At 37.5% G+C, this 25,897-nt stretch overlaps 2 protein-coding genes across 4 annotated transcripts in view; one reads left to right on the forward strand and one right to left on the reverse strand.

Annotated features, from left to right (window-relative positions):
* Nucleotides 1–4,751, reverse strand: part of NME7 (NME/NM23 family member 7) — a 174,155-nt gene extending 169,404 nt beyond the window's left edge. The window contains exon 1 of one of the 3 annotated variants that reach the window (XR_012475596.1): nt 4,393–4,529. Coding sequence is in view for 1 of the 3 variants with exons in the window: in XM_074221959.1 (XP_074078060.1) it covers nt 4,393–4,395 (3 nt within the window). In the remaining 2 variants the exon portion in view is untranslated. Of the gene's footprint in view, nt 1–4,392; nt 4,530–4,614 lie in introns of those variants that run through there. The other 2 variants (XM_074221960.1, XM_074221959.1) reach the window with 2 other exon arrangements.
* BLZF1 (basic leucine zipper nuclear factor 1) lies at nt 4,260–24,678 on the forward strand. Its single transcript, XM_074221958.1, has 7 exons — nt 4,260–4,942; nt 7,024–7,098; nt 14,073–14,515; nt 17,228–17,427; nt 19,502–19,630; nt 22,286–22,505; nt 23,345–24,678. Exons 2-7 carry the CDS (start codon nt 7,068–7,070, stop codon nt 23,525–23,527), a joined length of 1,206 nt encoding a protein of 401 aa, XP_074078059.1. The 5' UTR covers nt 4,260–4,942; nt 7,024–7,067; the 3' UTR covers nt 23,528–24,678.
* Nucleotides 24,679–25,897: the final 1,219 nt, after the last annotated feature.

Here is a 25,897-nt window from a genome sequence, read left to right on the forward strand (position 1 = left end):
TCTTTCTCTAGCTACATATATACTTTTATATATATATATATATATATATATATATATATATATATATATATGTGTGTGTATGTGTGTGTGTGTGTGTGTGTGTGTGTGTGTATGTATTATGTCAGGATGAGTCTCTGTCCTGGATCAGAAATCAAACTCAAAAATATACTTGTATATCAGAAAATATGGGGAACCCCAAAATAAATGGACCAGGGTACAGTCTATGGATTTAGACATGTTCTGAGAAATGTGTAGCCATGACATTATAGTAGTTATCTCCCAAGGCATTCCTGGTTAGTACTCTGTGAATGGAATTGTTTCCAAAATAAATGCCCAATGAAAATAAGCAGTGACAGACTATTATCAGAGAGACCTCTGCCATCTGGAGTCTATAGGAGGAGTTTAGATGAATTGGGTCCATCTGTTTTTTTTGGATCCTTCTCAAAATGCTTCCTTTTCCTCTTCCTTCCAGAAAGAACACAACAGGGAGGAAAAGGGGCCTTTTCTTCTCTGCTGAAAATAAAATTGCTACTGACAACAGAAGCACATGGTGAGGCAAACAAAAGCTTGCAATTTGCACCCATCCTGCAACTGCAAGTCTCAAGATTTCCCATTCATTAATGTCTTTTTCTATTTTTCCATTTCCCTTTCTGAGAACAGGTCACAGGTCAGTGAACCTGAGAAATGACCATTTCCAATCTTGGGGGTTTGAGAATTCCAATGCCTTTAATAGGCAGCTTCTCAGAGAAAAAGAAAAGCAATACCAGGATTATTGGGTGCCTGACCAACCAAAGAAAGCCATGTAAGGTTGGCCAAGAGAGCCAGACTTTGTGGGTTTCTTGGAGTGCAGGTCTGAGATGAATAAAAAATATCAATCTATCAGTCCACAAAATTGTTCTCCTTTTCAAAGGGAAATATAAGAAGATGTGTGAGCACATTTGGTTTCTTGCAAATTTTATATCTTGTACAGTTTCTACAGGTAAATAACAAACTACCATCTGGTACCTGGTTGCACCTAGTATCTGTTATACACTGAGTATCTTTTCTAGAAGAGACTCTCATCTACAGTTTAGGAGAAAGTGTGGATATAACATGCATAAATGTCCCTGGATTCTAACTGTGGGGGTGGGGACCTAGAGTGAAATATGATCCTCTTGAGTCAGGCCACCTCTCACCCCCCAGAACTGAACTTGGATCTAAGGGAACTCAAAGCACTTTGTGGAAGTGGTCAACTGGGCTATGTAGTATATATTTGCAGTCCAATAATTCTTTTAAAAATGTCCACAAATGAAAACTAAGGTTCAGCTCACAGAGAGGTCATATTAGTCCAATCCTCTCAACTCATAAGTAAATACAATAAAACTGGGGGCAAGGTAATCACCTTTTTAAGAAGTGACAGAAGCAGGTCCACTGATTCCAAATCCAGAGCCCTTTCCACTGCATCACTAATGCCATAAGTAAATTTTCATTTAAAAACCATATGAATGAATAGACATTGAAGTCATTAAATATTGAATGTCAATAAAAATATTCATTTAAAATGAAGCAATATAGAAAAAAGCTGAGCAAGAGAAGGAAAGAACACAATGGAAGCATTGGACCACAGATCTGGAGGTTTGAAGAGTAAAATCTTAAAATGCATCACTATTGAAAGCTGGGTTTGCAAAAGAGCCCATATTTGAGGTTTGCGCACAATGATGAACGGATAATCCTGGAAATTGTTACAAAGTCCTTCCTCTGTAACAACCAGGAGGTTTTCTGTCTCCTAATTTCCCACAGTGCTTTGTTTCCCAGACTCCACCTGCCCCCATCAGTTAGCGTCAGGTTATGTTGCTCTTAGGCACTCATTTTTGATGTATTTTATATTTGCTTTGCTGTGTCCATGCTAGCTCCTCCAATAGAATGGAAGCTTCTCAAGGGAAGGCCTGTTTGGTTTTGTCTTTATATGCAGGACCAGGCAAGTAGCTGAATCTTAATTATATCAAGTGAGTCAAAAATTAGGTGTTCAACACAGCTGTGGAAAATGTCCAGATAAGAAATGGAAAAGGGAGTCACCAGAGATGGGAGAGGAAGGAAAGAAACAAACATTTATGAAGAACCTACTGGCAGGTGATAAGATTATTCCCATTTTACAGCTGAGGAAATAAGAGGCAAAGAGAGCCTAAATGATTGCCCAGGATCACAGATCTAAGGCTTCATTCAAACTCGGGTCTTCCTGACTCAGCACTCCTTCCACAGTCTTCCAAACAGTCTTGTTTTCAGATGACACTGTCATGAACTGAATCATGTCTGGAACATTTCAGAGTTAGGAAATGAAACTCTGTTTTAACTGTTTCAACATTCTAGCTATACATTCTTTTAAAATCCAAAGATAAATACATTGAAAAAAATCCCAACTCTTATTACCATGTACACACCAAACAAACTGCCTTTATGATAAAAATGAATGCTTAAGTTTTTCTCTTGTTAAAAATCTTTCAACAAGGCTTTTCTGCAAAGCTTTTAGGAAGCAGTTCTGCTTCCAAACACAAAAAAGGCAGCTGAAACAATGGACTGGTTACTGGTTGTGGAGTCAAGATAGAGCTAAAGTTCAAATTCAGCCTTAAACACCTGTGTGACCCTGGGCAAACTATCATTCTTCATCATATAATTTTATTTCTTTTCTGAATCACTCAAGGGATTTATTCACACTTCATAAAGTAATCAAATGACCTGGACAACAATTTTACAGCCAGGTAGCCCTCCTGCTTTCAGTTTCTTCATCTGTAAAATGGGAGTAGTTATTGCATCTCCCTCTGGAAACTGTGGGTAAAAAGTGATATATGCAGTTTATTTTACAAACCTCAAAATTATATATAAATGTCTAGCTATTAAGAAATGGGACATGGATTCAGTAGTTAATCACTACATTAATCTATTTAGTGTAGGTTTTAAAATACTGAAAAAACAGTTAAAAATACATGCAGACACTGTGTAATGATCATCTATGACAAACTGAGCTCCTCTCATCAATACAGTGATCAAAAACAATTCTAAAAGACCTGCAATGGAAAATACCATCCAGAGAAAGAATTATGGAAACTATGCAGATTAAAAGCATACTATTTTCATCTTTTTAAATTTGCTTTTTGCTTTTTTTCTTCTTGCAGCCCCCCCCCTTTATTCTGATTCTTTTTCCTCAGCATGACTAATATGGAAATAGGTGTTACATGATTGTACATATCTAATATCAGATTGTTTGTTTTCCTAAAGTGGAGGGGGGGAGATGGGATGGTGAAAACTTAATTTTGTAAAGTATAATTGAAAAAATAAATTTAAAATGTTTAAAAATGAACCAATGGGGCAGCTAGGTGGCAAAGTAGATAGAGCACCAGCCTTGGAGTCGGAAGGACCCGAATTCAAATCTGGCCTCAGACATTTAATAATTTCCTAGCTGTGTAGCCTTAGGTAAGCCACTTAACCACATTGCCTTGCAAAAAGTAAATAAATAAAACTTTAAAAAAATAAAAGAATAAAAAATGAACCAATAACCAAAAAATAAAACATATCTATCTATCTATCTATGGCAATAAAGCCCACTTTCTTCCTTTTGATAAGCAGTGACCTTCAATTAGGTCTTATGTCCAACCATGTATCTTATTACACACATACTCCTCTCATTTCATAGATATTCTCAGGGTCTGGAAGAATCAAGACTCCCTTGGGACTCATCTGATCCTAGTTAGGAAGACTTGCCTTCAAATCCAGGCTCAGTTATTTTTTGACCCTTATGACTTCAGCAAAGTCATTAAACCTCTGCCTCAGTCTCCTCCTGTGCAAAGGGAAGATGATACAAAATAATCACACCTCCCCTCCCAGGGATGTTGTACATTTTAAAATGAGCTATTTGTAAAGTGCTTTGAAAACTATAAAAATTAATAACAGGTGGCATTCATTCATACATACAGGGCTGTAAGGGCTTAACAAGAGCGGTGTAAAGCTAAGGCTATCCCAGAATCCTGGGCCTTCAGCAGGGGATGGTGACCCTGATGCTGGAGCCTGCGAGGGGAGATGACGTCACGTATCCGGCGCGGGAAGAAGACGTCACGTATCCGGCAGGGAAAGATGGCGTCACGTGCCCCAGGAGCAACGGGGGGGTGGGGCCAAAAAAAGAGCTGCAGGCGCCGGGCTTGTGACCCTGGAGATTCCCATGATGTCATCTCCTCTCCTCCCTCCCCCTCACAGGGGTGGGGGAGGGGAGGCTAGTGGACAGAGTCAGCTGATTAAGACAAAAGGGGTTTGGAAACGGGGCGATTCCCGCCCCCCACCCGTCCCAAGCCCGGGCGGAGCCTGGCTGTGGTGGGGGGCAACGCCCCGAGGTCTAGGGGGCCCGCTGGCTCTCCCAGCACTCACCATGGTGTCCGGGCCGCCACCACGAACCTACTTGTCAGTTATCCCGCAGGAAGTTTCCCGGTTACTGTGGCAACCGAGCCCCGCCCACCAGCCGTAACTCGCCACTTTTCCTTTTCCTTCCTCCGCCCCGCCCCTTCTCCCGGCTTCCTAGGCGTCCGGCAGGGCGGGGGCCCGCCCCCTTCCTTTGATTCGCCCGCCCCTTCCACGAGACCTGGCACCAACCTCCAATCGCCAACAGCCTCGGTTCTGCGGGCTACCTGATTGACCCGGAAGTGAATGATACTAAGGGGCCGGAGGGGGGGATTACTTGTGACAGATCTAGTTTTCCTGACTGATGTGCCTTTGCAATCCTCATTCGGTTTAAACATACACTTAAACAGTATCCCCGAACAACATTTCCGTTGGCAGCAGGAGATGGCCCGGAAGTGAATCTCCCCAAACCGGAAGAAGTCAGAGGAGAAAGAGAGAAGCTTCGTTTTCCGGTACGGCCGCGGGCGGCTGTGCATCGAGGCAAGGAAAAGTGGGGAAAAACAACTCAGTAAAATCCACGGTAAGGGCAACACTCCCCGACACGGGTTCCCGTACAGAGAAGGAAGAGCTCGCTGGGCAGTAGGAATAATCAGGATTGAATGGACAACGTAGACAGGGTTGGGCCGGGAAAAAAATGTTAAAAAAGATTAGAATCGTCGTTCTTTTTCGTACTTTCATCACCTCGGTTCGTTGGTAGTCCTCGTGGGCATCGTTTGGCGTGGGACCTTCTGAAAAGAAGCTTCCGAGTGGGCGACATTATGCTCCTCCCGAGGAGGGAGGGTCTTGGACGCTCCTCCTCCCCGTTTAGAACCGAGTGGGGATTGTGATTTGTGGGGAACCCTTGAGTTACTAGAGAACACGTTTGTCTTATCCCTCCCGTGTACCCCGGAGCTGGGTGGCAGCGTCACGACCACTCCGAGCCCTTGGTTATTTCCGTCACCTTTTTTTGCTCCTGCACAGTATCCTGTCGGAGAGAGCCACGACTAAGGATTCAGTGTCAGGAATAGCGATTGCTTTTCATTTTCAGCAGTCGACACAGATGAAGCCCCAACCTCATACAGATTGTGAAATGGTGCCATGTTGGTGTCAGCGTTGTTGACATTGTTGGAAGTCATTACATCCACATTAATGTGATAACAGTATTGCATCAGACTCTTGTTACCATGATGTCCCTCTGGGCCAGAGAATTTCAGAGTTGAAAATACTTTAAAAGTCCATACTACTATATTGCCCATTCCCAACGTGGCAATCCCAATGAATCTTATGTGTAGATAATTCATAAATAACTTTGCCTTCTGTCAAAGAAATGTCATTTTAAAAAAATTTCAAATGAACACCCATGTTGAGTGTGATTTTAATATTAGTGTTTGGGGGCGGCTAGGTGGATAGAGCACCGGCCTTTAAGTCACGAATACCTGGGTTCAAATCTGGCCTCAGACACTTAATAATTACCTAGCTATGTGGCCTTGAGCAAGCCACTTAACCCCATTGCCTTGAAACAAAATCTAAAAAAAATAAATTAGTGCTTGGGGTATTTAATTTCTAGTCTTTTATTTAACATAAAAAGAAAAATTCTTGTATTAGGATGAGTTTGAAAACCATTAGCATAGTCATATAAACAATGGATTGAGTCAGAATATTTGGATTTTGTCTTAGTTCTTTGACTTTGTTGCTTGGTCTATAATTTACCATGGGTAAATAATTTAACTTCTTGGATCTTCTATTTTATAAGATTGCAGTGAAGTTTCTAAGATCCCTTCCAGCTCAAAAGGACAGTAGTTCCCTAGTCCAGCCCTCTTCCAGATGGAAGAATCTCTTCTTTAATCCAGACAAGTTGCACTCAAGTCTGCTTGAACTCTTCCTAAGATAGAGAATCCATAGCCTATGAGGAAAAGGTATTCTGTTTTCAGACTGTTTTAATTGTTAAAGAGTTCTTATTTATTCTGAACAAAAATCTCTTATGCCATGTTGTTTATTGATGGGCTTTGATCTGCCCTCTAGAACCAACAGAATAAACTTTATCTTTCTTCTTAATGACAGTACTTCAAATATTAGAAGATAAATACTATGTTCTCCCAAGTTTTTTGTAACACTTCTTAATTTTCTCCGGCATTTGTTCTTAACCTAGTAGTTCTCCTCCAGATAGGGATAGAACTGGTGCTGTTATTTTATTTATTGGTAAAGGGAAGTCCCCATGGAAGAAATGAACTCTTCTTACACAAGTCTATGCCTTATTTGTAACCAGAACACTGAGAGGTTAAGGGACTTGCCCAGGGTCCCATAGTGAATATCAGAGGTGAGACTTGGACGTTGGTTTTTTTAGTTTCAAGTCTGGTTCTCTAGCCATTATACCATCTTGCCTCCAGCAGCAGCCTGTTAATGTTTTACCTTAATGTACCATACAGAATTGAAAAGCATAGCCCATATGTCTGACTAGCAATACAAAACCATCTATGAGAATATATTATCTAAAGTAATACATTTCAGAGGTACCCAGGGTGCATGTAATCTCATTGCAGAGGCACTTAACGGTTTAGAATATTTCAGATGAAGAGATGGTTGCCAAATTTAATTACATTTTTGTGCCTTTTTTTATTTCAGTTTTTCAGTAGCAGTCTTCAGGCAAAGTATTTGGATAAGGAAAAATGACTTCCCTTGAAAGCACTAAAATCAAAGGTAAGTATTTTTAGTGCATGATAAAAAAAGCGAATAGAATTTAAGAACAATGTTTAGAAAATTGAAACCTAGTCAGCTCCTTTTCATGTGTAAGGGAGTTGTAAGGGATCAAGTTTCTTATAGTAATGTGCCCATATAATAATACATTTGTATTTTAAATGATTGGACAACAAAATATTAAATGTTACCATGATTTATTAGTATTTGTCTGCATGGGTTGATTTTATCAGGCAATCTCAAAGTACTTTTCAGATCTACTTTCTCATGGGCAAAAGATTGATGTGGACTGAAGTATAAAATAAATAACAAGAAACAAGTATATGCCTATATATCCTAACTTAAGCAAATCTTACCTATGAAAATTGCTTTTAAACAAAAAATAAGGGGTGATCTTTTTCATAATGAAATAATTTGCAGTAATATTCCCCTTTGATAGAATTCCCTAATGTCTTTAAATTGGGAATTGATTTCCAAAAATGTATATGCAAATAGATATTTATGTAATTTTTTAGTAACATCTCTATTATGTGAATTCAATTCATCAGGTACCTTTTGAATACTTACTCAAAAGTGTTTTGATAGACTTTAAAGAAAATAAAGAGGGGGCAGCTAGATAGAACACCAACCCTGGGGCCAAGAAGATTTGTGTTCAAATCCAACCTTAGACCTTGGGCAAGTCACTTAACTCCATTGCCTTGGCAAAAGAAAAGAAAGAGATGAATGTAACAGTTTTAGCTCTTAAAGTGCTTATAGCCTATCATAGAGTTAAGGCAGATACACAAATAAATATATTACAAGACTGAATGTATTCATCTCATAAGAAAGGTACAAAGTGTTTTGGAGATTCAGAAAAAGGAAAGTTAATTGGAGAGTTCACAGAAGGCTTCATGGAAAATTACTTAAACTGATTCTAGAAAAGAAAGTGGGATTTCAATAGGGAGCGATGCACAAGAAGAAGGAAGGAGCTTTTTTTTTTTTTTGCAAGGCAAATGGGGTTAAGTGGCTTGCCCAAGGCCACAAAGCTAGGTAATTATTAAGTGTCTGAGACCAGATTTTAACCCAGGTACTCCTGACTCCAAGGCTGGTGCTTTATCCACTACTCCACCTAGCCGCCCCATAGGGAGGAGCTTTCTAAACATAGTTATACCCAGAAATAAAATAAGAAGCAAAACATATTCATAATTTTGGGATGTTATATAAAACTTGTCCCTGTTCAGAAGAGATCGTGACTTCAGTGCCTTTGTTGTTTAATAAACCAGATGGCCTCAAATACAAGGTAGAATTTGAACCAGTTCTTTAAAGAAGGAATGAAAGATATTTCAAAGATTTAAATAGAAAGATAATTGGTCTTACATTGCTCCTAGAAGCAGTTTCACAGCCAAACTTCTAGGAACCATCACTACCCCTGTCTTCTTCTCCTTCATCTTTTGCTCATTTCTCATTCCCTTGTAATCCTACTTCTAAATTCTCCATTTTTCAAGACCTACTCTCTCCAAAATTACCAAAAATCTTTTTTATTGCCATTTTTCTCAGTTCTTATTCTTCTTGAGTTCTTGATCCTGTCAGTCAACTTGGAAAATCACTTTTCCCTTGATGTTGCTTTTTTACTTATTCAGTTATCTGACTGTACCCTCTTAGTTTGCTTTGCTTGATCAGAATTATGGAGAAAGTAAGGAAATCCCAGAAAAACATCTCCATTGTCTACACTAAAGGCTTGGACTGTGGATCACGACAAAATATGGAAAGGCCTCAAAGAGATGGAGTACCAGATCATCTTATTTGTCTCTTGAGGATCCTGTGGATGGGCCAAGAAGCAATAGTTAGAACTGAACATGGAATAACTGATTGGTTTAAGATTGAAAAAGGAATAAATTTGTATATTGTTACCTTATTTTTTAAATTTATATGCACAATATAGCATGCAAAATGCCAGTCTGGGTCAAAAGCTGGAATTAAGGTTGCTGGTAGAAATATCAACCATCTCAAATAGGCAGACAATACCAAACTCATGGCAGAAAGTAAAGAGCAAATAAGAAGTCTCTTGATGAAGATGAAGAGGAAAGTGTAAAAGATGACTTGAAGCTTACTAGCAAAAAAAAAAACTAAAATCTTGACAACTGGTTCCATTGCTTACTGGCAAATAAAGGGGGAGAAAAAAGAGAAACAGCATCAGGTTTTATATTCTTGGGCTCAAAGATCACTGCAGATGACAACTGCAGCCATGAAATTAAAAGAGGCTCACTCCTTGGAAAGAAAGCTCTGGCACATCTGGACAGGATCCTAAAAAGCAGTGACATCACCTTGCTGACATAAGTCTATAGTCAAAACTATGGTTTTTCCAGTAGCAATGTATAATGGTGAGAGTTGAACTATAGGGAAAGCTGAACATCGCAGAATTAGCTCATGGATTTTGAAGCTGGAGTTTGACAGCAAGGAGATCAAATCAGTAGCAGAAATTAATTCAGGCTAGTCACTGGGAAAGATCCTGATGTTGGGAAAGATTGAAGATAAAGGAAAAGGGGAGCAGAGGGTGAGATGGATAGTGTCATGAAAATAAATATACATGAACTTGGACAGACTTTTGAGATAAAAGAGAATTAAAGGACCTGACGTGCTAAATTTTTTTGAGTCAGAGACTACTGAACAATTATGTTATTCTCTCAGTTCTTTACCATAGACATCCTCCAAGGTTCTGTTAGCTGTCTTCACAATCCTTCAGTGACTTAAATCATTGTAGATGACTCTCAAATCAGTTAGACATCACCACTTGCTTCCAGAACATCTCTATACTAACAAACTCAACAACTTTCAAAATAGAACTTATCTTCCCCCCTCCCCCTAAATTCAGCATTCTTCCAAAATCTCTTAATTCATTTGAATGCATCACCATTCTTCTAGTCTCCCACGTGTGCAATTTCAGGTTCAATTCTTCACTCTTCCTTCATTCTTCCAGCTTAACCACATCCTTCCTAAATTAGTACCTTAAACTTCTTATAGTTTTAAAGTTCCAGTTTTAGGATTCAATATACAAGAATCAGGGCAGCATTAGAATATTTTTTTTTTTCCATTTGGAAAGATGTTAGAATCTTTAAAGATTAAATAATGCCTCATATTATTATGGCTTTCCATTTCAAAAACCATTTAAGGGCTCCTCCAGTGAATTTGGGTGGAGATTAGGAAGGATTTTGCTACAGCACCATCAGTTTGAATTCTCTGATTTAAATGGGAGCTTCAGAAAACCTCTTATTACCATAGCTTGCATGTTTAGTAGCTTCTTAAACATTTGCTGTTTAATTTAAAGATTGGAAGAGTCACCGGAGACCTATTACTTTTCTACAATTCACTTGGCTACCTGTGCCATATTTTTACATATATATGTATGTATGTTCTGTATTCCATAGTAGATTTTAAAGACCTTAAATGAAAGTTCTATTTATTATGTCTTTGTATCCCTAGATTCATCCCATGCTTAATTTTTTGTTTGTGACGGATTAAGAATCAGGGTTATAATGAACATCATTTGTTATATTATGTTTTGATATGTTAGATATTTTCTGTCTCTTCCTGGTCATGAGTATGCCTACTTCCAGCAAGTTTTCTCTTTCTATTTTTTTTTCCTAATTTTTAGTGACCTGGAAAATTAGATAATCAAAATTCTTAAGAAGTGTCCCTGGGGCAGCTAGGTGGCGCAGTGGATAGAGCACCGGCCCTGGAATCAGGAGTACCTGAGTTCAAATCCAGCCTCAGATACTTAATAATTACCTAGCTGTGTGGCCTTGGGCAAGCCACTTAACCCTATTTGCCTTGCAAAATCCTAAAAAAAAAAAAAGAAAGAAAGAAAAGAAATTTTAAAAAAAAGTGTTCCTAAATTTGAAATTACACCCAAAGAGAAATAAAAATGAGTATGCCCTTCGAGCCAACAATACTTCTACTGGATCTATACCCTGAACAGATCATGTTTGTGATAGACAAAAAATTGAAAATCGAGTGAATGTCCATCAGTTGGGAAATGGCTAAACAAAAATGTTCTGAAACATTATGAAACACTATTCTATTAGAAACCAGGAGGGATGGGATTTCAGAGAAGCCTAGGAAGACTTGCATGATGAACTGATGTTGAATGAGATGAGCAGAACCAGAAGAACATTGTACGGCCTAAGAGCAACATGGGGGTGATGATCAAACTTATTGGATTTTCTTATTCCATCAGTGCAATAATCAGGGACAATTTTAGGGGATCTGCTACGGAGAATGCCATCTGTCTCCAGAGAAAGGACCATGGAATAAAAGACTACTAGCTTCAATTTAAAAAAAAGGTGTCTTATGTATTACATAATTTTGCTATCTATAATATTTTATTTTTTCCTCAAGGAAATGATTTTTCTCTCAAAACATTCAATATTGATCAATGTATAACATGGAAACAATGTAAAGATTATCAGGCTGCCTTCTGTGATGGGAAGGAGGCAGGGAAGGGAGGGTGGGAGAAAAATTTTTAAATTCAAAACCTTACAAAAAATGATAGGTAGAAACTACTATTGTATATAATTGGAAAACAAATAAAATATTTATTTAAAAAAAGAGGTGTGCTTAAAATAAAAAGCACTACTCTGAACAATGATATAAGGATATTTTCTCTTTTTTTTCTTTTCTTTTTCTTTTTTTTTTAAGGTTTTTTTGCAAGGCAAATGGGGTTAAGTGGTTTGCCCAAGGCCACACAGCTAGGTAATTATTAAGTGTCTGAGACCGGATTTGGAGTCAGGAGGACTTGAGTTCAACTCCAGCCTTAGGCACTTAATAATTACCTAGCTGTGTGATCTTGGGCAAATCACTTAACCCCATTGCCTTGAAAAAACTAAAAAAAAATGCATTATTACTTTTAATGCCTGTTCTTTGAGACAGCTAGTTCAGATTCCTGTTTTTGTCAGTTGCTGTTGTTGTTATGGGGATTCTGGGAGGTTGTGCTTAGGATGACTGACATTACCAGAAATCTTACTTTTGTGATAAGTGGAATGTTAGTAAATAAGTTAATACAAGACTTCATTGATGGGTTCATACTCAGAATTCCCAAGTATTTCTTAGTTTATCTCATCCCATATTGCTAAGCTCCAAAATCAGGGGTGGTCCTCCATTCATTGAATCAATGGTATTTCTTTCTTAGGAGAATGACAATGCTAAACTTTTCCTGGTTTATTCACCTTAAGACAAGGCAAAAGAAAATAATCTGAACTGTGAATGGTTTTTATTTCTGTGCAAATTTCAATACATAAAGAGAAAGCCAGTTTCAGTCAACTGAGAGTTGCCAAAGATTCAAAATGAATTCAAGACAATAGGGTCTCATCTAGGATATAAAAGAAGCATCTAGGTGGCACAGTGGATAGAGCACCAGCCCTGGAGTCAGGAGTACCTGAGTTCAAATCCAGCCTCAGACACTTAATAATTACCTAGCTGTGTGGCCTTGGGCAAGCCACTTAACTCTATTTGCCTTGCAAAAACTAAAAAAAAAAAAAAAAAAAAAAAAGCATAAGACAGTCCTATTGTGTGAGAGCTTAGCCTCATGGAGAGTCCTGAAACAGTTATAAAGTGGGCAAACCTAAGTTAACATGCCAGAATAAAACTATAGCCAGCACTATGCTTTAGGAATTCAGAAGAGAGCACTATGGACTGGAATAATCAACATTAGCACAGAAGAGATGGGACTAGGAATTAACTAGGAAGGGAAAAAAACTAGGGAAGCCAATTCAGGAAAATAGGATATAACTACTAGAGAGAGAGAGGTGTGAACTTGGGGTGTTTTAGAAAATTAGGAAACAAATTATTACCTTGAACTTTTTTTTTTCCATTTAATAGAAGAAAACTGGGTAAATGTTTACTTACAGTCTTATTTACATTTAATTCACTTCTTTATAATTTAATGACAGCATGAGTAATTTGGAGACATTAGTAATTTTACGTTTACTTAAATTACTGACCAGAGAATATTTTTGTTATAAGATTATAGAATGAGGCTAGATCAATGATAGCTTTGAACCCCTACTCACCCCCCCCACACACACACACACACACTCACTCACTCACGCACTCTTTCTCTTTTTCTCTCTGGAGATCCATATCGTGTTCTTCTTGTAATGGGAGAAACAAAAGTTTTAAACAGAATTGATGTTATAAAAATAATACCTGGGGCGGCTAGGTGGCATATTGGATAGAGCACCAGCCCTGGAATCAGGAGTACCTGAGTTCAAATCCAGCCTCAGACACTTAAATAATTACCTAGCTTTGTGGCCTTGGGCAAGCCACTTAACCCCATTTGCCTTGCAAAAACCTAAAAAAATAAAAATAATGCCTGAGGAATATGAATCTAGTGACAGTACATAGTTACATAACTATAGAAGGTGATTATTTGGGCATGTTGAATTTTTCTTTTACCCTGGATTCTTCACATATTTCAAAATAAAAAATAACAAAGGAACCCCCCCTCAAAAAAAAAAAACCTGCCAGGAGTTGCCAAAGTTAAACTGATCTTTTATGGGGATAGGCAGACTAACTTTAATCTACATTTCTGTGACTAGTATAATATTTGCTGTGGTAGTTAATTAAGGGAAACTATTCACTTTGAAAACTGTCATGAAATGAGAAGTTAGTCCTTTGACAAAGTAGGTATATTTGATGACTGCCTTTAGATGGAGCAGTAGATCAAGCCATTGAATTAAAAGTAAGGTAGACTTCAAGTCCTGCCTCAGTGATTCCCTAAGTGACCCCAGGTAAGTCCTTTAACTTCACTGTGCCTCAGTTTCCTCATCAGTAAAATGGGGGTGAAAACTTCTACCTTTCAGGATTGTTTTGAAGATAAAATGAGATGATATTTGTAAAGCACTTTGAAAATCTTAAAACACTGTAAATGTTTACTATGAAATATAAAGCAAAGTAGAATGATTTTATTAGTAAATGCATGTCCTTTGTTTTCTACTTGATAGAGCCTCCTTCAGTACCAGTCCGTGGAGCTGGAGATGGAATGGAAACTGAGCAGCCACCTAAGTCTGTGGAACTTTCTTCAGGAGCCCATCTCCAAAGCTGTCATAGCCTGCGAAGCCCAAGGAAGAAAACTGTGCCATCATCACTGAGCCCAGGAGTGCTTCAGCTGGGCGAGATTATTGCCGACAAAGCAGTAGAAGTTGAAGCGGTTCGGATACTAGTACCCAAAGCTGCTATAACCCATGATGTCCCTGCTAAAAATGCCAAACTGGTTAAATCTTTAGGACATCATAAAGGAGAACTTTTAGGTCAATCAGATGGAATCATAGATCCCAGAAAAGAGATAGCAGAGCTAAAAAATAAAGTGGAAAAGTTTGGGAACTCGGAAAGGAGATTGCTGCAGGACAAAGAAGGACTTTCCAACCAGCTCCGAGTACAGACAGAGGTGAGAACAGCCTCAAATAAAAGTACTCTTTACACTTGAACCTCCAAAGACTGGATATTGCACAAAGTGTGTTTCCAGGATGTTGTTTGCTTTTATATGATAGAAGTTCTATATGGGTCTTCTTTTTCCATTCAGTTTTAAGGTCCTTTAGGACAAGGACTTTCTTTGTAAATCTAGGGCCTTGTAGAGCCTTTGCACATACACCTACTTTAGGAACAAAACAAAACAGAATTGTAGTAGCTGAAAAGAATGTGAGATGCACACATTTAGAGGCTCCACTCTAAATGTTCACATGGACTATTTGTGCCTGCCCTGTGGTAAAGCATTCCAAGCTCATGTGGGTCTGAGCAACCACAGTCAGACATACTGTAACTTGACTCTAACGTAGGGATGTCATTTTGGTCCTTTGTGAGAACAGAGGACAAGTGTGTGTGTGTGTGTGTGTGTGTGTGTGTGTGTGTGTGTACTTTTAGAACCTGTGATTTGACTAGTAAGAGGACTACCTTCATATTACAAGATGTAGTCTCTCTATGGCTTATGCTCAAATGTGAAAAAGAGCTCAGAGGTTAAAAAATGACCATGGTGATACATATATTAAGTAGTAAAGGCAATATTTGAACCCAGGTCCTCCTGACTCTAAGCCTAGAACTCTCTCTTGTACTTGCATGAAGCAGATAATTTATAAATATTTATTTAAACTAAAGTAGTGATTCAGTGTTATAGACTTATCAGGCTAATTTTGAAGGTGCAAGAGGTGATCAGATTGATGAAGTAACTTGTGAAGTGGTTTTCAGTACCTTCCCATACCATTAAAAGGGGAAAGTAAAACCAACCCATCCCCAGCTTGCAGAGAGGATTGGGGTGAAGGAAATACAGCTGCTCTTTTCAGCTGTCTTGAATACTTTCGGGAAGGAGGTCAGCCTTTTCCAGGTCTGCCAGGTTTCTTCAGGTTTTGTGCCTGCTTTCTGTACACACATATAAATATCTATATCCATGGGAGGATCATGTCTAGCAGCGGTAGAATGTGAAGATGAATTCCTCTTGCATGTGGACCAAAAACTGCTCTGCTCTTTTGAGGTTTTGGGGGGAGACTCTTACTCTGAGTGTTCTTAAAGAGTAATGCATGCTAATTGTGTTTATCTGAACTCATGGACGGTGTTTACACTATAGCATAGATACTAGTTGATGAATTCCTGTACTTCTGATATGTCTCTGACTCTCAGTGGCCTCAAGTGCAGATCTCTCTTGTCAAGAGGAAAGCTATGATGACTCAATTACTACCATAATTAACCTAAGGATGCTAGGAGATGGTGATTATCTCAGGATGATGAATTGATTGTATACTGATTGTTTGGATATAATCTTAATGGAGGGAAAGAGGAAAAGAAGAATATTTGTTTGCAAAATCTTTTGTAAAAATTGTATTTTTAACAAGCAAATTTACAAGTAGCAATACTTCAAAGAAAATTACTAATTATGCAAGTAAATAAAACAAAGAAGGCTACAGTAAACTTGGTCTATGCATAATAACAACTAGTAATACAGGGAAGTTCCAATGAGGCAAGGCAGGAAGCATGGAAGCCAAGGTTTGACAGAGGCCAGGGAGATGAGGAAGGTGCAGGCATGAAAGCCAAGAACCTGTGCAAAAAAGCCCCACTGGAGCAGGGAGGCTACACTCAGGGATAAAAGGGAGGCCAGGCTTCTTAGGAGTCAGAAACATATAAGAGGCCTGGGAAGGCAGGGTGAAGGCAGATTGTGAAGATCTTCAAGCTACAATGTGGAGTTTGCATTTTATCAGCAAGGCAGCAAGTTGCCTTGGAACTTTTTGATGAGGGGTGGATAACTTGTGCTTTAGGAATATCACTTTGGTAGCTATCTGGATGATGGAGAGGAAGAAATTAGAGAAAGGGAAACCATTTAGGAGACTGCCTCAGGAGATAAGAAGTGATGGGGGCCTGACTTAGGATGGTGACAGTGGGAGCAGAGAGAAGGGGATGGATGCATGCAAGAAATGTTGTAAAGGACTATGGACTAGGGATGGAGACTGAGGAGCTAAAGGAAGACTCAGACTCTGAACCCTGTGGAATAGGAAAGTTAGGAAAGGTAGAAAGTTTAAAGAGCCAACTACTGGGCATTTTTTATTTTAATCTTTTTGATGGAGTTCCCCTCATGCTGATAGTAGAGTATGATCCTTCTGACTAGGAGCTAAAACTGCAATATTGTGTAAAGTCAATTCTTATTTAGAGGGCAGTAATTAAATTTGGGAAGACTCGTTGCCAAAGTAGCAAGTATAATAGATTTTTCAGCCACAGCAATTCTTCAGTACCATCTCCTGAGTTTGGGGGAGTTTTAGTCTACATTGATGGAAGGAATACTCTGACCAATAAAATATCAGTGATTTTCTTCAATTAGTAAAACTCCCTCTGTGTAGTACACTTTACTAGATAGTGGGAGGAATGGTAAAAAAGGCATCATCTCATGATTTGTGCCATTTTACTTGAGTTTATATGGCTTGCATGTGAAGTTCAGAGACATGATAATCTAAGATGTTCCTGATGAACACAATCCTATGTTACATAATATTTTCACAAACAGTTGAGCTTTTCGTCTTAGTATGCTATTCCATGTTACTTCTTACTTCATTCAAGTTAATGCTCTTAATTATTTTACTAATTAATCTAACTCTAAATTATTATTGCTTTTCTTTTCCAGGTGAATCGTGAATTAAAGAAATTACTAGTGGCCTCTGTTGGGGATGATCTACAGTATCACTTTGAACGTTTGGCTCGTGAGAAAAATCAACTTCTTTTAGAAAATGAGGCCCTGACCCGGAACACAGCTCAGCTCTCTGAACAGCTAGAACGCATGTCTATCCAGTGTGACGTATGGCGGAGTAAATTTCTAGCAAGCAGGTAATTTGCCAGTCACATGATTAGTCTTTTTATTGACTGTGCATATTCAAGACTTTGGCCTGTAGATACACAAAAGCAGAATTCATTATTGAGAAATATTAAAGCTTTGAATTTAAAGGTTTATAAACATATTATTTTAATATTTAATTTAGGGATTTAAGAATACTTCATAGTTGCTACATGATATACTTTCTCCTTCTGTAAAAGCACAGTTACATATTATTTTGCATTATTTTTATTTGATTTTCTAAAGTTAACAATAAAGGTGTTATTATCTTCATTATAAAATTGAGGATGGGGACAGATTCCAAGATGAGGGAAATAAAGCTCTCTTCTTACTATATGATGATGGAATAATAAGGCATAAAAAAAAAGATCCTTTATGGCTCCAGTACTTCCTCTAGAGATGGCCAAACTGTCAAGAAGTATATAGACCTGGACCAAAATCCAGCTGTAGCTTTGGGAATGCTCCCAATATAATATTGTAATCATAGCAGACTTAAAAGGAAAGCTAGCAAAGCTACTGCTGCTTTTGAAAACACTAATGAGATGTTAAGTTTTTTTTTAAATATTATAGATAAAATTTAGCAATGTTTAGAAGACAGATAGAGGCATTCTCATTATAAACAATTCCAGGGCAGCTAGGTGGCGTAGTGGATAAAGTACCGGCCTTGGAGTCAGGAGTACCTGGGTTCAAATCCGGTCTCAGACACTTAATAATTACCTAGCTGTGTGGCCTTGGGCAAGCCACTTAACCCCATTTGCCTTGCAAAAACCTTAAAAAAAAAAAGAATTCCACAAAAATCTAAACTTGTGGATCATCTGGAGAAATCTAGATATCTAAACACTTGAAGCAGAACTTCAGAAGGTAGCAGGAGAGCTGGTCTAATCATTAGGAATCCTTGGATTCAAGTCCTGCCTCTTAGATTGCTGTGTGACTGGCCAGAGCAGGTATTGAGCTGCATTAATAGAGGAGGTATCATTACAAAATTCCATATGCATTGAAATTACAGGTACAATTTATTCTTTTCCTCTTCCTTTCTCCTACCCCCCCATGAAAAGTAGAGGAATGCTTAAAAAAGTATCACATGTTTCATTATCTGTGAAAGATCATTCACCAAAGACTTTAAAATGAGTTGTTTTAATTAATTTTAATTAAAGTTGGAGTTGTGTTGATTTTACAAAAATACTAAACATTCATTGATTCTCATTGAGTCATTTAAAATCCTATTCATGCTTAAATTTTTAGTCCTTGAAAAGCTTGTTTCTGTAAGAATAATAGCAAGACTTGCTTTTTATATTTTTATTTTTCTTTTGAAAAGAATTGTTGTCTATTATAAAATCCTTATTACCATTATTCCATCCTTGGGAGTTTAAATCCTGCGTTAGACACTTGCCGCTTACTTGCTATGTGACCTTGGGCATGTCACTTAACCTTGATTACCTCTCATACTGGGCCATCTCCAGTCATCCTGGATTCATAACTGTTCACTGGACCCAGATGACTATGGAAGAAAAAGTGAATTTGGTGACTTAGCACAGCCCCCCTTCACTCAAATCCAATTCACGTGCTTGTCATGGCATCACCTCCCTGATGCCATCGTCTTCTTCGAAAAAGAATGACAAATATTAATTTTATTATTGCCATTATATTTAAACCTTGACTGTGCCCAAGAATTTAATTTCAAATTAGTTTCCACTTTATAGTATTCAGGGTCTCAGTGTAGAAGCTCAACCTGAGACCTTAATTGTTATTCAGGTTGTTGTTAGGTGGGGGACAACACAAATTTAAAGAGATTTGATAATTACAAAATAAAGATGACAGATACCTACAGGAATCATTATACTTTCCTGATGGTCTTTTCCCTGATGTCTTATACTTAATTTTAGCCTTTTATAAGTACAAATTCAATTGAAACTTTTAATCCAAATTTTTTAATATATTTCCACTATATTAAAATTTATTCATAAAATGTTATTATTAGTAAAGCAAGTTGTGGTGCTTTTGGGAATTTTTTGATTTTTTTAATGCATATATGGCATATATATTATATATATATATCCTCTTTTGCAGGGTTATGGCTGATGAATTAACTAATGCCAGAGCAACTTTACAGCGTCAAAGCCGGAATGCCCAAAGTGCTATTCAAGATCTCCTCAGTGAACGGGAACAATTCCGGCAGGAAATGATTGCTACTCAGAAGTAAGCTATATTTGTGTTCTCAGTGGGTTTCTCCCAAAACTTGGACTTCTCTTTTAAGTTCTGTCTCCATTTGTTCATATGCTTTGTTGTACAGCACCATGCTAAAAGTTCCACAAGAAACTGAAAGCTTTCTCCATCCACCAGAAATTGCATTCCAATTGAGACTATTTAACTGGGAGGAATCTTTAGAATCAGAAGGTGCTTTGTCCGGGGTCTTCTTCCCCGGACTCCCGAGTGAGCTCCTCAGTGGGCACTGCTTCAGGCGTCCCTGGTGTTTTCCCTCCCCCGGGGATCAGCGAGGAGGGACTCAGGCAGACACTTCTTCAGGAGGCATATGTTTTATTAGGTGCAGAGGGATCCCCCGAATAGCTCAGGGTGATGGCTAATATAGGGGGTTCGTTTTGGGCTGCCACCCCGATCCGCCCCGAGGGCAGAACCTACCACCCGATTGGAGCAATGGACACAGGCCAACCAGGTGAAGCCACTGCTCCCCTTAAGGAACCGTGTCTTCTTTAGATTGGCCTGACCTCACTCTCGGGGAGGTCCTATCCACTCAGGCGGTCAGGGCCGACCCCCGACAGTGCTTTAAGAGATAGATGGCCTGTTTCCTCTAGAAAGCTCTTTGAGGTGATGCTGAAGAACATCATAAAGAAAAATTCCTTCCATGCTTCTAATTCTAGAGAATTTTAGACTTCAAGGCAGTTAGTTCATTACCAGTTACCAATTTAGATTTTCTTTTGCTTTTTTTGGTAAGGAAATGGGGTTAAGTGGCTTTCCCAAGGCCACACAGCTAGGTAATTATTAAGTGTCTGAGGTCACATTTGAACTCAGGTCCTCCTGACTCCCGGCCAGTGCCTTATCCACTGTGCCACCTACCTGCCTCACCATTTTAGATTTTTACAAGTCTGGTGTAATTTTATAGATTTCATTCAGCTCAACAAGCAATATATTAACTACCTGCTTATGTTTAATAGATATTGGCAGAACAGAGTCAAAAATAATAATAGTCTCAGGCCTCAAGCAGTTTTATACTTTTAATTCCATCACTTTGAGTTAGGGAAACTAATATGCAATCTCTCTAAAAATAGACTAAAGCCTAGTTTGTGAAGGACTTTAAATGCTGAACATTTAAGGATTTGTAGTTTTCCCTAGACCCAAGAGTCCCTGGAGCTTCTGAAACCAGAAGGGATATGGTCAGACTTCTGCTTTCAGAAATGAAATCTAGCAGCTGAGTGGAGGTTAGGTTGGGAAAAAGTGATTAGAAACAAACCAATTAGGTTATTCTACTAATTGAGGCAAAATGGCATAAGAACTTTATCTAGGTTCATGACTATATGGTAGAGGACAGGAGATGGATATGTTGTATAGAGTTCTAAGATTTATTCCAGATTATATATTATGCTGTTTCAAATTATACCATGACTTTATGAAAATATCATCTATTGTTAGATAGATGTTAGATCTCTAATTGTCAATGAGGTAGCTATAAAGGAAGGCACAAATATTATTCAGAGGGATCTACTTATTATAATGGGAAAACAGCATATTGCTGATAGAGCCAGGAAGACCTAGTTTCAAACTCTGCCTCTCTCAATTGCCTACTGTATGGCCATGGTCAAGTTATTAAACCTCTCTGAGCCTCAGTTCATTTATGTGTGAAATGAAGATAATCCTTTACAGGGTTGTTGGGTTTTAGGTTCTAGAGATAGAGCAAAAATCCTACATTGAAATCACTATTGAACATCCTTGTGACTTTTCATCAAGTAAAATAGGGTATCATTAAATAGTGATAGCTAGAAAGAGTTTTAATCTCTTTAAAAGAAAGGTCAAATGCATCTGAAGTGGTTTCTATGGAAATTCCTGAATATAAGTCATATTCTTCACTACACCCATTTAAGCTTTTGATCAAGAAATATAAGGTAGTGAGGGCTTCTACTCAAAGGGAAAACAAGGGGAAAAGGTCATCTCACATAAAGGTGGCATCAGTCAGTACCCAATGACCATTTCTTCTTCTTGTTTCTCTCTGTAAGAGTGGCCTTAAATCAAAGCAAGTAGGACCATTCTGGCTGTCCAGCAAAGTTAGAAAAGCCAGGTTGAGGTGGATCCTCTCCATAGATCTACCAGCCTAAATAATGTGGGTAGCCATCTGCAGAGAGGACAAAGAGTTGCCAAGTCACCCTTCATAAGAGCTAGTTGCTCCCACAGCAAGGGACTCCCTCTGGGTCTCCTGCCCCAGTTTACACTCTCTGAATAGGAGAAGACATGGAGAAAGGGAAGGGAGGGAGAAACTCTCTTAATTGTCTTGGACCCAAATGTCATTTGATTGTGTCATATAACTTTATAACTCCAAAGTAAATACATACACACCTTGAAAACTTTGAGATTATTTTTTTATATATAGTGTGTGGATGTGTGTGTGCTGAGCATCATTATTACTATTTCCATCTGCTTTGTAAACAGCATCTGAGCAGACTTTTTCTGTTAACTTGCCTGTCCTCCCAAATGAAATTTGTTTTGTCTAGATTTTTCTTATTATTTATTTCAGTTCAAGAGTGGTATAGCATTGAACAAATCCAAATAAATCTTTTCCATTTTTTGTATACCTGGCTTGTAATTAGCTGTTCTATTAATGTTCTGTGAATGCTTCTGTTGCAGATTATTAGAAGAACTCTTGGTTTCTTTGCAGTGGGGTAGAGAACAGACTTACTTCCCTAGTGGACAACCCCACAGCACTACAGAGTTAGCATCAACAAATCATAGATTGGCCACAGCACTGAATTCCCATCTCCTTGGAAATGTTGGCACTAAGAATGTAAAAAAGGCTTCTCCGACATTTGAATTCTGTAGTACTCCAGCAGAGAAAATGGCTGAAACAGTAAGTTTATTCAGAGCTATCAACTTTTGAGCTATAAGAACCAGCAGTTATTAGGGGATTATGCCATACTTGAAATCAAGAACCTTGGGTTCTAGATCTGGCTGTGCCACTAAGTGATGAGAGAACTTTAGTCAAGGCACTCTTTAAGCCACTTTTTCCTCATCTATAAAATAAGTAATAACTTATAAAATAAGTAGGGGCAAAATTAATTATTGTTAATCTCCAAGGGAAGAAAAGTTGTATTCCTGGAGAGAATCTAGACAGATGAATGTTTGTCTCATTTAACTTCTCTGGTTATAATGTGGACATTAAATGTATATAGTCTGCGGTCACCTAGAATTTTTGCCATGTCTCACAAATACCTGTGGACATATCATTTCTAGTCTACCAATTATCTGAACCAGAATATTCATTTATGAAGCCTTTGTACTTAGGTTTGACTCACTCCAATTTTTCCTGACTTTTTTTCTGATAAGTGTTGGGTGAGGAAAAAAAAATCTGTTGCACTTAAAATGATTTTTGAAAAAACCTCATACTAAAATTATTAAACTCCTCCTCTCTCTCCCCCCAGACACAACACTCAATGAAATAGTGTTTATTTTGTTTTAAAATGTGGGGGAGACAACATTAATTTCATAATGATTTATTGTTTACTGAATATTCTCTAGGTATAATAGTTATATAGTTATATACTATATAACATATAGTAGTCATATAAGAACAGTAATAAGGCTATGAACTTTTAGAGCAGTTACCTTTCAGTGTGTCATTTTTATTATCCTAATTTTGAAACAATAATGTACTGGCTTGCATCTGATCATAATTTTTATTTCCCTTAGATTCTGCGAATTTTAGATCCAGCTACCTGTACAGAAAGCTCATCTGAAATGTTTTCAGAGTCTTCACCTGCCACTTTGCTTTCTACAAAAAAAAATATGGGACGATTCCATCCCTACACCAGATATGAAAATATAACTTTCAACTGTTGCAATCACTGCCAGGGAGAACTTATTGCCCTTTAAAAGAAGTCAAATCAATGTCTTCAAAATGTCCTAGGATCTCTTGGCACACACACAAACACTATCTATTTTGGGGCTAGGGTCTTGTTAGGGTACCATGAAATAATGAGGGATTTCTCCAAAGAACCTCCATATATTGAACTTTAGATCTTTTTCGTAATTATCTGCTCAGGGTACAAAAAGCACAAAACTCTAAAAATATTAACAATAATGCAAGTTCTCCAAAGCTTCATACTTTGCTTTCTTTAAAGTTTGTAATCTTGGAATTCTCTTGGTAGTTGGGAGTTTAAAATTTCCAAAAGGTAGACTCAGTTTAGTTTAAAAGCTTCTCCAGGACCATATTATTCACTTCCACATCTACCTACACTGGATTTGTGCAATGGTCTTTGCATTCTTATTAAAAGTTCAAAATGACTACATTGATTTTTACCAATTTATAGGTTCCCCCAAAATCATGTCATAGGCATCTTGAAAAATGTTTACCCTACTAGAAGAGGGGAAAAAAAATAAAATGTAATAAGCTATGTGGTTCTGAATAAATGATTGATAAGAAAGGTATGTTCAACACAAAGTGTGCATATGATGTTAGTGGTTTTTCAGATTGTTGTATGAAACTGATAAAAGGGAAGATCTTTAATAATTTTAACCATTAAAACTGCAATGTAGCAAATGTGATACACCAAAGTGTGGATATTGAATATATATTTTACTTGTTCTTTAAAAGAAATATTCTGGTCTTGATATGTACAGATCTGAGGAATAGAACTTTAAGAGACCATTTAAAATTAAAAGATACACTATTCAGCATGTATTTTTTTAAAAAAGTTGTTAACATAAGAGACCATTAATAGCTTTGTAAATCCAAAGAAAAAACTCAGCCCATCACTTAAAACTTTTTTAGCATTGTATTATGTATCAATGGTTAATTCCTTAAAAACAGTTCTCATTTATATCAGAAAACAGAATTCATTTAGTCTCTTATGTAATTATACCAAATCATGCAGATGAGTTTTAGAAGTGCCTATTATAAGAAAAATCTTCAATGGTCAGGTATAAATATGCTGTACTGAATGTTTTTGTCAACTGAATAATTGTTTCTTGCTGCAGTGTTTGAATTAATTTATTGTTTCAGGGGGCAATAAATGTATTTACTTTCTCCAGTAGTAAAACTACTTTATTTTTTAATCTAATGTGGACCATGGTGCTGTAAGTCAAAGCTTGGTCTAGCTCAGAATCAGAACTGGTTCCTCCCCAATTGGTTTATTTCTTCATAGCCTTTTAGCTGTGATTTTTAGCATCTCCTTATTTGTTTTGGGGTTTTTTTTTGGGGGGGGTTAGGTTTTTGCAAGGCAAATGGGGTTAAGTGGCTTGCCCAAGGCCACACAACTAGGTAATTATGAAGTGTCTGAGACCGGATTTGAACTCAGGTACTCCTGACTCCAGGGCCAGTGCTTTATCTACTGCATCACCTAGCCACCCCTCCTTATTTGTTTATAGTTGTGTAAACTGTTACTAAGCTTGCTACAGGTGGGATAAGAGAAATAATTCAGGAGATGATAAAACTATTAGAAACTAATTTATTTATAGGGAGAATTATTTTTCATTATTTTGTAAACACCTGTTTTCAAAGTGATTCCATGTTCTCTTGGTACTTTCAACTTAGATTAAAATTTCAATTTGATTATATACAGCATTCCTAGAACATGAAGTATCTCAAAGTACAAGATGCAGGAAGTATTCTCTTTTCTAGGTACAAATATGTAAAGGTTGTCACTTTGAAATATATAGTACTGTCAGAAATAATATGAGCAATACATACCAGCATTTAAAATATTTTGAATGTGAATTTAATATTTGCAATGAATGTTCCATTGAATTAATTTAAACTTCAGTTTGTCATTAATTTCACTTAATTTTCACATTTATAAATTCATTTTCCATTTTATTAAAATCAGATGATTTTTATCTACCTATTTATCCTAATTCCCAAACCTTATAAAAAGCCTCGATTTTTTTTCCTATTTTTTTTCCTGAAGCCAAAATGTTGTCTTTTTATATGTTGTCTTCTTTAGAAACCCAAGGCTATTTTGAAGACATTCTGGAAACTCCATTAAGAAAATAAGATATTTTATGATATATTTTTTCTTTACAAATATTATTCGGGAATTCCATAAAAACCTTCAGCAGCTGCAGAAATTAAGATGATACATGAATACATAAAATGAAAACTTGTGGTAAAGATTACAAGGTTCATTTATCACCTGTATCTTAGAGATCAAGAATTTGGCCAGAGAATTGTCCAGAAGAGTCCAAAATTCACATACCAGGCACATCCACAGGCCACTAACCAACAATCAAGCAATGAGTCATCTG

The sequence above is a fragment of the Macrotis lagotis genome, chromosome 2 (assembly GCF_037893015.1).
Source record: "Macrotis lagotis isolate mMagLag1 chromosome 2, bilby.v1.9.chrom.fasta, whole genome shotgun sequence".
Classification (NCBI taxonomy): Eukaryota; Metazoa; Chordata; class Mammalia; order Peramelemorphia; family Peramelidae; genus Macrotis; species Macrotis lagotis.

What these genes read in the sequence shown, in the direction of transcription:
- BLZF1 (XM_074221958.1), top strand. Translation starts at nt 7,068, where the DNA reads ATGACTTCCCTTGAAAGCACTAAAATCAAAG. An exon ending in AGTAAATTTCTAGCAAGCAG is followed by an intron (nt 17,428 to 19,501) that starts GTAATTTGCCAG and finishes CCTCTTTTGCAG; the next exon opens with GGTTATGGCTGATGAATTAA. An exon ending in GAAATGATTGCTACTCAGAA is followed by an intron (nt 19,631 to 22,285) that starts GTAAGCTATATT and finishes CTTCTGTTGCAG; the next exon opens with ATTATTAGAAGAACTCTTGG.